The sequence below is a fragment of the Octopus sinensis genome, linkage group LG17, assembly GCF_006345805.1.
Source record: "Octopus sinensis linkage group LG17, ASM634580v1, whole genome shotgun sequence".
Lineage (NCBI taxonomy): Eukaryota > Metazoa > Mollusca > Cephalopoda > Octopoda > Octopodidae > Octopus > Octopus sinensis.
The window spans coordinates 52,381,816-52,394,315 of record NC_043013.1 but is presented as its reverse complement, the minus strand read 5'-3'; the positions used below and the strand labels follow the sequence as shown (position 1 = coordinate 52,394,315).

The 12,500-nt window shown below is 40.2% G+C and overlaps 1 protein-coding gene across 1 annotated transcript in view; it reads right to left on the bottom strand.

Annotated features, from left to right (window-relative positions):
* The window catches only part of LOC118766669, a 20,565-nt gene that overhangs the window by 397 nt on the left and 7,668 nt on the right, over positions 1-12,500 (bottom strand). The window contains exon 2 of the mRNA XM_036510219.1: positions 1-33. This exon is cut by the window's left edge and continues 397 nt beyond it. Within this exon, the coding sequence (XP_036366112.1) occupies positions 1-25 (25 nt within the window). The 5' untranslated portion in view covers positions 26-33. The remainder of the gene's footprint in view (positions 34-12,500) is intronic.

Here is a 12,500-nt window from a genome sequence, read left to right as displayed (position 1 = left end):
TGCGATGCTCACCAGTCCAATTCATGGCAGGAACTGAAAAAGAAACGAAAAACAATGCCTTTTATTTAACCTACAAATGTGTCAGATCATTTTGCCTGACCCTGTAGAATCAATATTAAAATTTTATCTAACATGAGATGTTAGATGTCTTTATATATACTGTTCTTGTGGACATATATGTGTGTGTATACATATATGTGTGCATACATATATATATATATAAACATATAGTTTACATTCATTTAAAAGAAGAAAATGGAGATTGAGAAGTTAATAATGTGTATGTGTGTATATATATATAGATAGGTAGATAAATTTAATTAGTGGTTGTGATAACCTCATGAAGGTATAGTTTCATGCAAGGAAATACTGGTTCAATACCTAGTATTTGGGGGAATGAATTTCCTTAAAATAATAGGTATATATATATATATATATATATATATATATATATATATATATATTATATATATATAATAGATATATATATATATATATATATATATATATATATATATAATATATATAATATAATATATAGATATATATATATATATATATAATATATATATAATAGATAGAGAGAGAGAGAGAGAGAGAGAGAGAAACATATAGTTTATATTCATTTAAAAGAAGAAAATGGGGATTGAGATGTTAATAATTATTTTTTATTATCAGCAATTGGTGGTCTTCACTTACAGCCGTTTCTATTAATACGCAATAAACATAAAACTTACATTTATGCGACATGAGCATAATATCACCAGAAGAAAGAAAGATGTGTCTTTGGATGCGATATGTGTGTTTGTGAATTCATTATATATATATATATATATATATATATATATATATATATATATATATGGCATATATGTAGACGTATGTGTGTGCTTATTTTATAGATTTGTGTACTTTTATTGGGTAGCAAACAGTCAGAGTCGGTCACACTATTTTACCATTTTTGTTGCAACTCTGTAAGCTCCGAGTTCAAATTGCGCCATGGCCTACTTGGCTGCTAGTCTCAGTCTATCAACCTTTTTAACTCCGCCATTTGACATCTTCAATGCCTTCAGTGGAGTCGACTATGTTACAGGCATTCGAGCCGGGTCTCTCGTTTAAGGATCCCTCCTTCCGTCCCGCCCGTCTCGGAGGCCCTAGAAAGGCCCACAATAATTGCCTTCTCTCCTGACAAATACAATATAGCATACAGTGCACAAAACGTGGCGTTGAATTAAAAAACTTAATAAATTACTTTAAAGTCAAAACATTTATTATTAACGATGGTGACTGATTAGAAAACCTGTATTGGTGAAACTTCGAAGCAAATAGCTATAATTGTTAATTATACATATTACAAGTTCGGATTAGTGTATGTGTATGTGTTCATACATTTTGTGTGTATATGTATATATACGTTTTTGAATACATATGTATGTATGTGCGCATGTATATTTACGTGTATATATATATATATATATATATGTATGTATGCATATGTACCTTTGTATGTGTATATACACACACAGATTTGTATGCTGTGCATATGTATCTTGTTTGTATGACTAAGTCCTTGTATGTATATGTCCATGTCAGTATATATGTATGTATATTTGCATTCGAAAATGTGTATTTGTGTATTGAGATCATACACGTATATACACATATAGCTGCATGTACGCCAACGTATATATGCATACATTCATGTGTATACATCAGTGCGTATCTGCATCTGTATATATATATATATATATATATATATATATATATATACCTGCCTATATACACGTGTGCGTGTGTGTGTGTGTGTGTGTGTGTCTGTGTTCTGCGTATGAATGAGTGTTTGTGTAGCATTGTGCGTACCTCTATGCGTGTATGTGTGTGTGTACCTTTGTATATATGTGAGTGTGAATGTGTGTGCGTGTGTGTATGCTTCTGTGTCATCGTATCTTCATTATTTACAGTGTGGTGGGAACACGGTGTCAATAAATATTCCAGACCGGAAGTAGTTCGTGTTCAGCTGGCGGCCATTGAACGGCTCGAGTGTACACGGCTTCCTCTTATTTAATCTTTATTATAATTTCACATTTTTTTAACCTTCCATTCAGGACCAACACCCGCCATTCCCTACCACATCCCCGACAATATAATCCTTTCTTTTCTTTTCTTCCTAATTTCTTTCTTCTTTTCTTTCGCTCTTAATTTATATAACTTCCTTTAATATATTTTTTTCTCTTTCTGTTTGTTTTCGGGGGTTTTGTTTGTTTTCTCATTCTCTTCCTTCTCCTCTTTCTCTCCTCCTGCTGCCGCTTCTCCACCCCCTCCTACCCCGCTCTTCTTTCTGCTAATGAATACTTCATATGTATTTATTACTTCGTTCCGTGTAATGATGTTTAAATGAAACAAGGGGGGAAGGCAGAGGAGAGGAGTGGTGGGAGAAGGTGAGAGAGAGAGAAATAGAGAGGGGGTGAGTGTGGAAAAGGGAGACAATGAAAGAAAAGGAGAATGAGTTGAAAGAAATAGCGAAGTGATTAGATAGATAGATAGATAGATAGACAGACAGGCGGATAGATATATAGATAGATACATACATACATACATACATAAATTATAAGAGTCGGAAGAAAATTAAAGAGAGAGAATGGAAGGAAGAAAGAAAGAAAGAAAATCTCGTTCTTAGAAATGTATTCCTTTGTAAACGAGTCTAAGATCAAATTATGTTCAGTCGTATTCATGTTGTTGTTGTTGTTGTTGTTGTTACTATCGTTGTTGCTGTTTAACCAAAGGTCAACGATGATTCCCCTACTTTTGATCAAATCATTCGTCCAAAGACCATCTCGTCTGTTTCGATAGATTTAAGCGTACCTCTTCCTTGTTTAAGACGGTAGGGTGTGATTTCAGGGAGATTTCGGCTGCTATTTCCACCACGTCGAGCGACGTATTAGAGCAGTTGTTCGGAACCATTTTTTTTACCTTTTTTAACCTATTGACCCCTTTCGTTCCTATTCTACTCTACTGGACCTCCATAGCCATTCGATGTATAGCAATGCCTCGATATAAAAGTTAATTTGTTCCCGGAGACCGCTCGTAAAGCGAAAACTCATAAAGCAGAGCAATACTTTCCCCATAGTAGCAATGAAATTGTATGCCGTCATCTGGCTTCATTGCTGTGTAGACACGTCAGAACTAGTGTTGTCACATGTTGCGACGTTGCCACACACAAAATGGCTGTTCTTATATTCGTTATAAGATAAAACTCGTAAACCCAGGGTCTCGTAAAACGAGTCCTCGCAAAGTAAGGTATTACTGTATGTAGAAAAAAATCTTTCTGTATCTTTATAATTAAATTTCAAATAAGAATTGCATTTTAAAAAATAATATATTTCGTGAATTGAAGAAATATTGCACATAAATTTTAATAACAAAATCTTATATGGACTCCCAAAGGTAATACGGACCCCCAGAGGTCATGTGGATCCCCAAGGGTCGGTGTGGACCGGTTGAGAATCCCCAATTTAGAGTCTCCCTTCTCAATCAACTCTATCTCAAAAGAAACGAGTGGCCATCAGTTTCGCCATTCAAAAGTTAATTTAAATCTTTAATTGTTCCATCACAACCATTCGAAAAGAATCGCAGAGAATTCTAGCTTCTTGCTTTATGACAACACGACAATTAATTCCATGATTTTAAGAATACGAGGGGCTGCTGAAAAGTTCCTGGCTTCAAGGGTATTGCGAAAGCCTTGGCTGGGAGCTCAACTTTCAGAATTCTTTTACAGGGCTTAGAAAAACTTAAGGACCGCTGCAATAAATGTGTGAATCTGAGAGGGGAATATGTTGAATAAATCATAATTAACTGGTCCTCTTGTATTTTCTTTTACTCAAAGCCAGGAACTTTACAGCAGCCCTGCGTATAAGAAACACTTTGGAGTCAGGTTCTGGTACGGATTCCATCAATTCACGCGGTCGGTGTTGTATCGCGTAATACTTCTTTAGAAGAAAAACTGGAAATATGCGAAGGTATGGATGTGTGGTTAAGCGGCTCGTTTTACAGCTACGGGGTTTTCGGTTCAGTCCCACTGTTGGTCGAGGGTTTTCTATGACAACTCCGGGCCAAAACTTTGCGGGTAAATATTCCTGACGGAAACTCTGTTGAATCCCGTCGTATATATGTGTGTGTATGTGCATGTGTGTGTGTCTTTGTGGTTTGTGCATGCCATCCTCACTGCTTGACAACTGGTGTTGGTTTGTTTACGTCCCATTAACCTAGCAGTTTAGCAAAAGATATCGATAGAATAAGTACGATACTTTTAAAAAAATGCGAGTTCTGGGGTCAATTCATTCGACTAAATCCTTCAAGTCGGTGCCCCAGTATGGCCGCAGTCCAATCAGTGAAACAAGTTGAGAAAGGAATTTTCTTCTTAAACATATAAGTCAATGGAGGCCCAAAGTTTGTCTTTTTAACTCTCTCTCGCTCCGTCTCTCTTACTCTCTTACTCTCTCTCTCACACTCTCTCTCTCACTCTCTCTCTCTCTCTCTCTCTCTCTTTCTCTCTCTCTAAGAAAAGCATACATCAAGAACTAACGCCAGGCAATGAAGGAATACAAAAGGTACCTTCGTTATGAGATTCGTCTAGTTTCAGATGATGTACGCAAACAATTATCTTAAAAGGTAACTCATAGTCTTCACCAGGATTGCTGTCGGAAATGCCGACAACCAAACAATTAGCCAGCTAAAGAGATGCCTCTTTGTGGACGCTTAGCCTGCTAGAAATAGTAGCATAAGCTCCCTTCAAGTGACACTTTACCATCATGAAAATAGAGAGGTGCAAACTAGACCCACAACTGAAAGGCCACGCTTTCAACGCCTTCCAACGTAGCTCTGCAACAATAAAAAAAAAACAGTAAAAGCAATAACAATGATAAGTGAAGTGATCTTCAGAAAATACCTTTAACTTTTAGTTTAAAACTCAACATAAACTGCCTGGCATTCATTGTTTGATTTAAACAAATGTTTATCATAGTTAGATGTCAAATATTATTCGTTTGGTCTTGTTGCCTCTCAACAAATCATTTCCTTGTAATATTGTGGTCATGATTAGAAGCATTTTGTGATCGAAATATCAAACAATGTCTCTTAATGCTTCGCCAGCGGTATTGTTTGGGTTTTTACACAATAATATCTCTATTTACGCTTTATATTCAAATTACCCAACTTTATAGATAATACCCCTTAATCGGTATCATTTTCTTATCGTCAGCCATTTAATCTCTCCGAAAATCGAGTGAAAATCGAATGTATTTCACCTTACTTCAGTTTCTATCGATTTGCTTAAAATACCTACAGCTTAAAATATGAATATTTTGTTCAGAAATATTTTAGGTCTCCTGCTGTCTGCTACAGCATGGAGATTCTGGGGGTAAAGACTAAAATGGTTCTAAATTTTGTTACGAGGCCAGCCAGCCAGTTTGGGGAAGGGGTAAATCAATTAACATCGACCCTGAAATGATAAAAAGCAAAGTCGACCTCGGCGAGATTTGAACTCAGAGCGTGAAGACGGACGAAATGCCGCTAAGCATTTTGTCCGGCCTGTTAACGATTCTCCCAGCTTACTGCCTTGGAGTAAAGACTAAATTAAAACGCTACTATAACTGAATTCTTCACCACGTACATAACATCAACCGAGGATCGTCAACATCTACACAGGAAACTATGTGAAACCTTTTAAAGCGTTAATCAAGAACTGACATACACCCACGTATAAAGGACTTTAAACACTCGACCGCAAGTGCGTATTGAACACTTTAAAGTTTACACAGGCTCACTATAACACATAAGAATTAAATGTATATGCATACACACGCGCATGCACACACAAAGAGGCATATAAAACTAACTACAGTTTCTTTCGTTGACGTTACCCTACATTTAACTACGAACTTATATAAGCCATTTAGAAAGCTTATTGGCACATTCGCTTCATGCACGTAGAATCCTGCCCTCACTACCACCCAACCTCATAGACTTTAAGAATATCGTCCGTAGGATCAGTAGAAGAATTTCTATAATTTTCTATAAGGACCCTCCAACAACAAAAACACAACAACAACAACAACAACAACAACAATAACAATAATAATAATAATAATAATAATAATAATAATAATAATAATATAATAATAATAATCTCTCTATATATAAAGCTGAAGTTGTCAGTGTATGGCAGGTTTGGTAGCCTTCAACTAACACTATATCCTCCGAGACCCTGCGGCGCAAGTTGACCAAAATTGAGAGTATGATAGAAGAAGGCTTGCTCTTCCTTCCGTAGAAGAAAAAATCCAAATCGGACCATGTTAACACCAAAAATTATTTACATCAAAAAGATGCTTTTTTTCTATGAAAATCCCTATATTTTACGATTTTTTGACGGCTGTGTCGTCATTTTTCGGTGTATTTCAACCAGAAAAAAGTTCACTTAAAGAGAATAACAAGCTACATAATGCAAAATATTTACTTTTCAAAAATTCCAATTCTAAAGGGTCGAAACAAACCCGAGCAATGCCGAGCGATGCTGCTAGTAATAATAACAGTAATGTTTGAATAGCTTGTAGATTCAAGGGTAGAACGACCTGCCTATTGCGTATCAAACTTCCACCCTCCTCAAACTAAGAAAAACCGCCATAATAGTATATCGCTCACACTCAGCTCCTTTCTCCTTAATGTCAAATCAAATATCGCAAACCTTGTCTCCTCTTAATGGATGAACAGGTCCCAATGATGCAGCATACAGAATGGGTTTCAATAGGCGCAGTCTTAAATTAAACTACAGTTGTACCACAAGCATGACAATATAACGTCACACGTTCTTCGTTTCATCAGAAAAAACTGAGGTCCCGTGTTCATGGATAAGTACAAACATATGCCCACTAAATATGTTTTTTAATGCAACAGGCTTAATTTATGAAGCAATGATTACCGCTACAAGACCAAACTACGTTGCGGTGCGTAAACATTACATAAGCATGACTAAAAGAAATACTTTAAAAGGGAAAAACGTGAGAAAAAAAAAGAAAAATTAATAATCTAATTTAACAATAGACAAAAACATGTGCCTTCTCGCACATAAACACAGTATTCACACATGTACAAACACGCGCAGATGCAATTATTGAAGTACTAAATGGCACGTCAAATGATATTTAATCGTGTGGAACATGTTACATGCATATCAATATTCTAAAGTTTGGACATACTATCCCTTATCCTAAAGCTGCTTCAGACAATTAGGAAGGGTTCCCGACTCGTTGCACCGTCTGCTTTCAATCTTGGATTGTGATTCGGCTCAGCCCAAACTCTCTCAGATTTTGTCTGCTGTTGCCTACTCCTACAAGGATTGCACCTGTTTTTTTGTTCCTGATTTAACCCCGATTTGTCCTAGAGCCCATAGAAGATTGTTTTTAGTCAACCATCCATCATGTCAGCTACCTACGCATCGAAACTGAGATCTGCAAGTAGGGCTTCTCATCAAGATGATGGTCCTACCAATAGTCATCTCAACGAGCAGTTGCTGTTGCTCAAACAAGAGGTTGAGCACCTAAAGTGTTGTTGCTCTCTTACTGAATAAACAGTCTCCTGTTGACGCAGAGTCACCCTTGATTTTTCTCCCTGGAGACGTCCAAACCGAAGGGAACAAAATCGAAGCGGCCAAAGAAGGCGAGGGAACCGGCGGTCGTTTCTGCACATGATCGTTCCCGTGCGGATTCTTCCTCATCTGCCTTTTCGGTCCCGGAGGTTCCCCAACCTAATTTGAGGAGCGTAGACTCAAACCCACCTGAAGACCGTTGTTCTCCCCAAAAGAAGAAACGTAGTCAAAACTCCAGAGGGGAAGATTTGGCTATGAAACCTGATCACGATAAAATCTGTTTGGATTCTCCTTCACTTGTCCTTCCCATTAATGCCATTGCTCAACCAATTCTGAACGATCTCGATGTGAGTTCATCTGGGGAGTGGTGCTCCCCCAAACAGAAGAAGAGGCAGTGCAGTTCCAAACCAGGCGGGAAAATTATGACCACTAAATCCATTTCGATCGACCCCACAGGCCGACATAAGTCCGATGGCTATGAAACCACCCTTTCGAAATCCTCCAATGAAGAATCGAATACCGCAGCTCATTGTAGAGAACTTTTTGCCCACTCAAGATCGGCAATAATATATGGCAAAGCTGAATCCACCTGTGATACAGGCATAAACCGCCTAAAAGATGACATTAATTTTGTTTCCATTTTGGTTGGAGAATTGTTCTCTGTGAACGAAAATGTCAGTGTTCTTAAGGTCGCTCGGCTAGGAAGATTCCAAGCGAACCCAACCGCAGATACTAGACCACGCCCAATAAGGGTAATCTTTTCTTCTGATCGGGAGGCTTCAGTCTTTCTGAACAGAGCTCAGACGCATGCCTGGGAGGACCCCAATATGGGTTTTCGCGAGGAATACTCACTAAGAGAGAGAATTCGCCGGAGGAACCTGATATCCGAGCTAAAGATGAGGAAACAAATGGGAGAGAAGGGTTTACGAATCCAAGATGGACAGATAATCAAGTCCTACCTCTGGTCCCATGCTGTAGTGCTGACAGGGAAAGTGATGTGAGGGCAAATCGAAGTGAAGTTGATACCCCCGTCAACGATGCCCTTTATTCTGCTTGTTCCCCAACTCCCGCCCCTCAGACTTCACAGCTCAGCATCGTCTACACCAACTCGTGCTCCTTATTCCCAAAGTTCAGTGAACTATTTACACTGGCCATACGTGACTCCCCTGATGTGATAGCTATCACCGAGACTTGGCTGACTCCAGCAGTAAAGGACTCAGAAATCCACCTGCAGGGCTACGTCCTTTTCAGATGTGACAGAGGAAAAAGGCGAGGTGGAGGTGTTGCTGTGTATGTTAAGTCTGAGCACAAACCGTCCTGCGGTATTCTACCCACAAATGCTCAACCTACAACCAAATTCGATGCCGTCTATTGCAAGCTGAGCCTATCTGAGTTTTGCCTGCCCGTTTGGCTGTCTACAGGCCGCCTCTAGCCGACCCCCAGGACGATGCTCATCTACTCGAAGCGATAAGATTCGTTTCAGCTTCGCATGACTGCTTGGTACTAGGCGACTTCAACGCTCCCACGATCGATTGGCCCGCATCAATTTGTACAACATCTTCCCGGTTCGGCCAGGCCCTTCTTGACGTGGCTGAAGATTGTTTTCTATCGCAACATGTTGAATATCCGACAAGGCATCGGTCTGGGCAGCAGCCATCTATGCTAGATCTGGTATTCTCCCGCTATCCAAGATCAGTGTCAGACGTATCTGTGTGCGCCCCTCTTGCCAAGAGTGATCATGCGGTCCTGAAGTTCGTCATGCACACAACTTTTTCCACGCCCACGATTACTTCGCTGCCACGTAGAGTCTTCTCTGCAATTAATCTTGAAATTCTAACCGAGGCTTCCGCGCTTCTGGACTGGCGATCCCTGATGACGTTGTCCTCAGTTGACGAACTATGGTCATCCCTCAAAGCATATGTAATCTGTTTGACTGACCAGGCAGTTCCCGTTGGGCTTCCCAAGAGGAAGAAACACAAGCCCTGGGTGACGAAGAAGGTTAAACGAGAACGTCGACTCAGAGATATTGCTTGGGCTGAATTCAAAAATCTGGATTCGACTGCAGCTTTTGAGGTGTACAAAACTCAACGAGACCGAGCCGTGAAAATTGAAAAGAAAGAACGCTTCAGTTATGAATACAAAATCGCGGCAAATGCCAGTAGCAATCCAAAAACCTTCTTTGCCCATGTCCAGCGGAATTCCCGCTTGAACAACCAGATTGCAACGTTGGTAGACTCAACAGGCGTATCGATTGAGGACCCTTATCAACAGAGTCAATTATTTGCCGAGGCTTTTTCAACTATTTTCAAACAAGATGATGGTCGTGAACCCCCTCCATTTGATAGATCGGTACCTCCAATGCTTCGATTGATCATCACGCGGGACGAAGTCAAACGTGTTATTCAAGGCCTCGATGTCAACAAGGGTCACGGCCCTGACGGCATACACCCACGGGTTATCAAAGCGTTGGCTCCGGTCATCTGCGAGCCCTTAACACGACTATTCAATATGTCATTGGCGACGGGTGTTATACCTGCAGACTGGAGAACAGCGATAATCTGCCCAATTTTCAAGAAAGGGAGCCGCGAAGACCCGCTTAACTACCGACCGGTTTCCCTTACATCAATAATCAGCAAGATGTTCGAAACCATCCTTAAGAAAAGTATGATGCTCCACCTCCTAAACACAGCCTCGATCACTGATTCCCAACACGGCTTCGTGCCGAAGAGATCATGCTTGACCAACTTACTAGTAATGGAAGAATTGGTGACGCGCATCCTCGATGATAGTGATGCTGTTGACATCGTTTTATTGGACTTTGCCAAAGCTTTTGACTCGGTAAACCACCGCCTACTACTTGTCAAGCTTCAAGCATATAGTTTCCATCCGGATATTGTACGATGGGTTGGTGCCTTCCTCTCAGATCGCTCCTTCCAAGTTCAAGTTAATGGTTCGCGGTCCGACGTCTCCAGTGCGAGCAGTGGCGTGCCTCAAGGTTCAGTGCTTGGGCCCTTGTTGTTCTTAGTCTTCATAAATGACTTGCCCGACGACCTCACGCAACACACCCTTCTATTTGCCGACGATATCAAACTGGTCGCTCCTCGCGGTAGTATAGAGGATCTTCGTCGATGCCTCCACCAAATTTGGAAGTGGTCTAACGATTGGGACCTGTGTCTGAACGTGTCAAAGTGCTGTCATCTGCCTGTCGGCTCTACTCCTGCAACTCAACTTGATTTCGAGCCGGGTCGTCTGCTGCTGGAGAGGACCGATCAGGTAAAGGACCTGGGTATCTTGGTGGATTCCTCCTTTTCGCCTTCGGCCCAGTGCGTCCATGCTGCCAACAAAGCGCGCGGAATTCTGTTTTTGATTCGACGGTCATTCGGAATGCTCACAGCAGCCATATTCCTGCCACTCTATGTCACGCTGGTGAGACCCATATTGGAGTATGGGATTCAAGCCTCTTCTCCTTATCTCCTCAAAGACATACAGCATCTCGAAAGAGTCCAGAGGCTGGCTACCCGCATGGTTCATGGTCTCAAAAATTTGTCCTACGAAGAAAGGCTGAGGACGCTCGACCTTTATTCTCTTGAAAAACGCCGCCGCCGTGGTGATCTCATTCTCGCCCACAACATCATAAGCGGGAAGTGTAACCTCTCGAAAGAGCTGTTCTTCACTCCTGCTCCGGAGCGTCGGCTGCGGGGTCATTCCGAAAAGCTCTACCTGCGACGATTTCATCTCAATCGAAGGAGAGGAGCTTTCTCCGTCCGGGTTGCGGATCCGTGGAACAAGCTGCCAGACGAGATGGTGAAGATGCCGACGACCGCTTTGTTCAAAGCCTCCCTGGACCTCAAGTGGCCTGAACTCTTTACATGAACACCACCCTGTACTTAACTCCATGTCCCCCTACATGGCCTTGCTATTTGCTTTTGAGCCAAATTAACTAACTAACTAACTAACTTACTAAAAGAAGTTTAAGTATAATTTACAAGCATAAGTTTCATTTAGTTACATCGAAAAGATTATTGTAACAAAATCCAGCTCGATCTAAATATGAATAAATTCCAGCTACAACCTCAGATAGAAGATTATTGAGAGAATCAAATACATGCTGGAACAAAAATATCAAATATTTATTCAATAGAGAAAAGCTAATACTAAAAAAACCCCGCTAAACGATTATTCCTGTTTCGACATAGATCAGAGTCTTTCGGGATATGTATGCACTATGAGAAGTATTTATAACGTAAATAGCTCATACCATCTTTACGTGGCTAGCTTCGCGCAATGAAATTTATATTTATGCTCACATGTGAGCTAGAATATATGTATATACCTTACTTCTCAGTTCTATAATTTAATTGCTTTGACTATTTAAATGATTGCAAAGTCATTAAAGGCGAGATTTAAAATCCCAGTCTATTCAATATAATCAATAAATTTTAATCTCATCAGTAAATGCATTGTTGTTTTCTACAATACCAAATTACAGATGTGTGTGTGTGTGTGTGTGTGTGTGTGTGTGTGTGCGCGCGCGCGCGCGCGTGTATATATATACGTAAATGTCAAACGCTGAAATGAGTGCTCAACAACGCATTGGTGGATATATAATTTCTTTATTTGTGAATTAAGGCTACCATTGGTTTCATGTTAAGAAAAGTAGGAAAATATCCTAGTGTCTTAACAATTTTCAAGCCGATCACATGGAGAAAGGTGTTCGCTCCCTTTTGGAAAACAGTCTCCAAAAGCCTATTTTCCAAAATGGAAGCGAACACCAGCTGGCTATACGACACACGATTTGTGTCCTTATATTTTCGAACAGGGGAGGTTAGCACCCCCACATTAGGTTGGCAAATAATCGTTA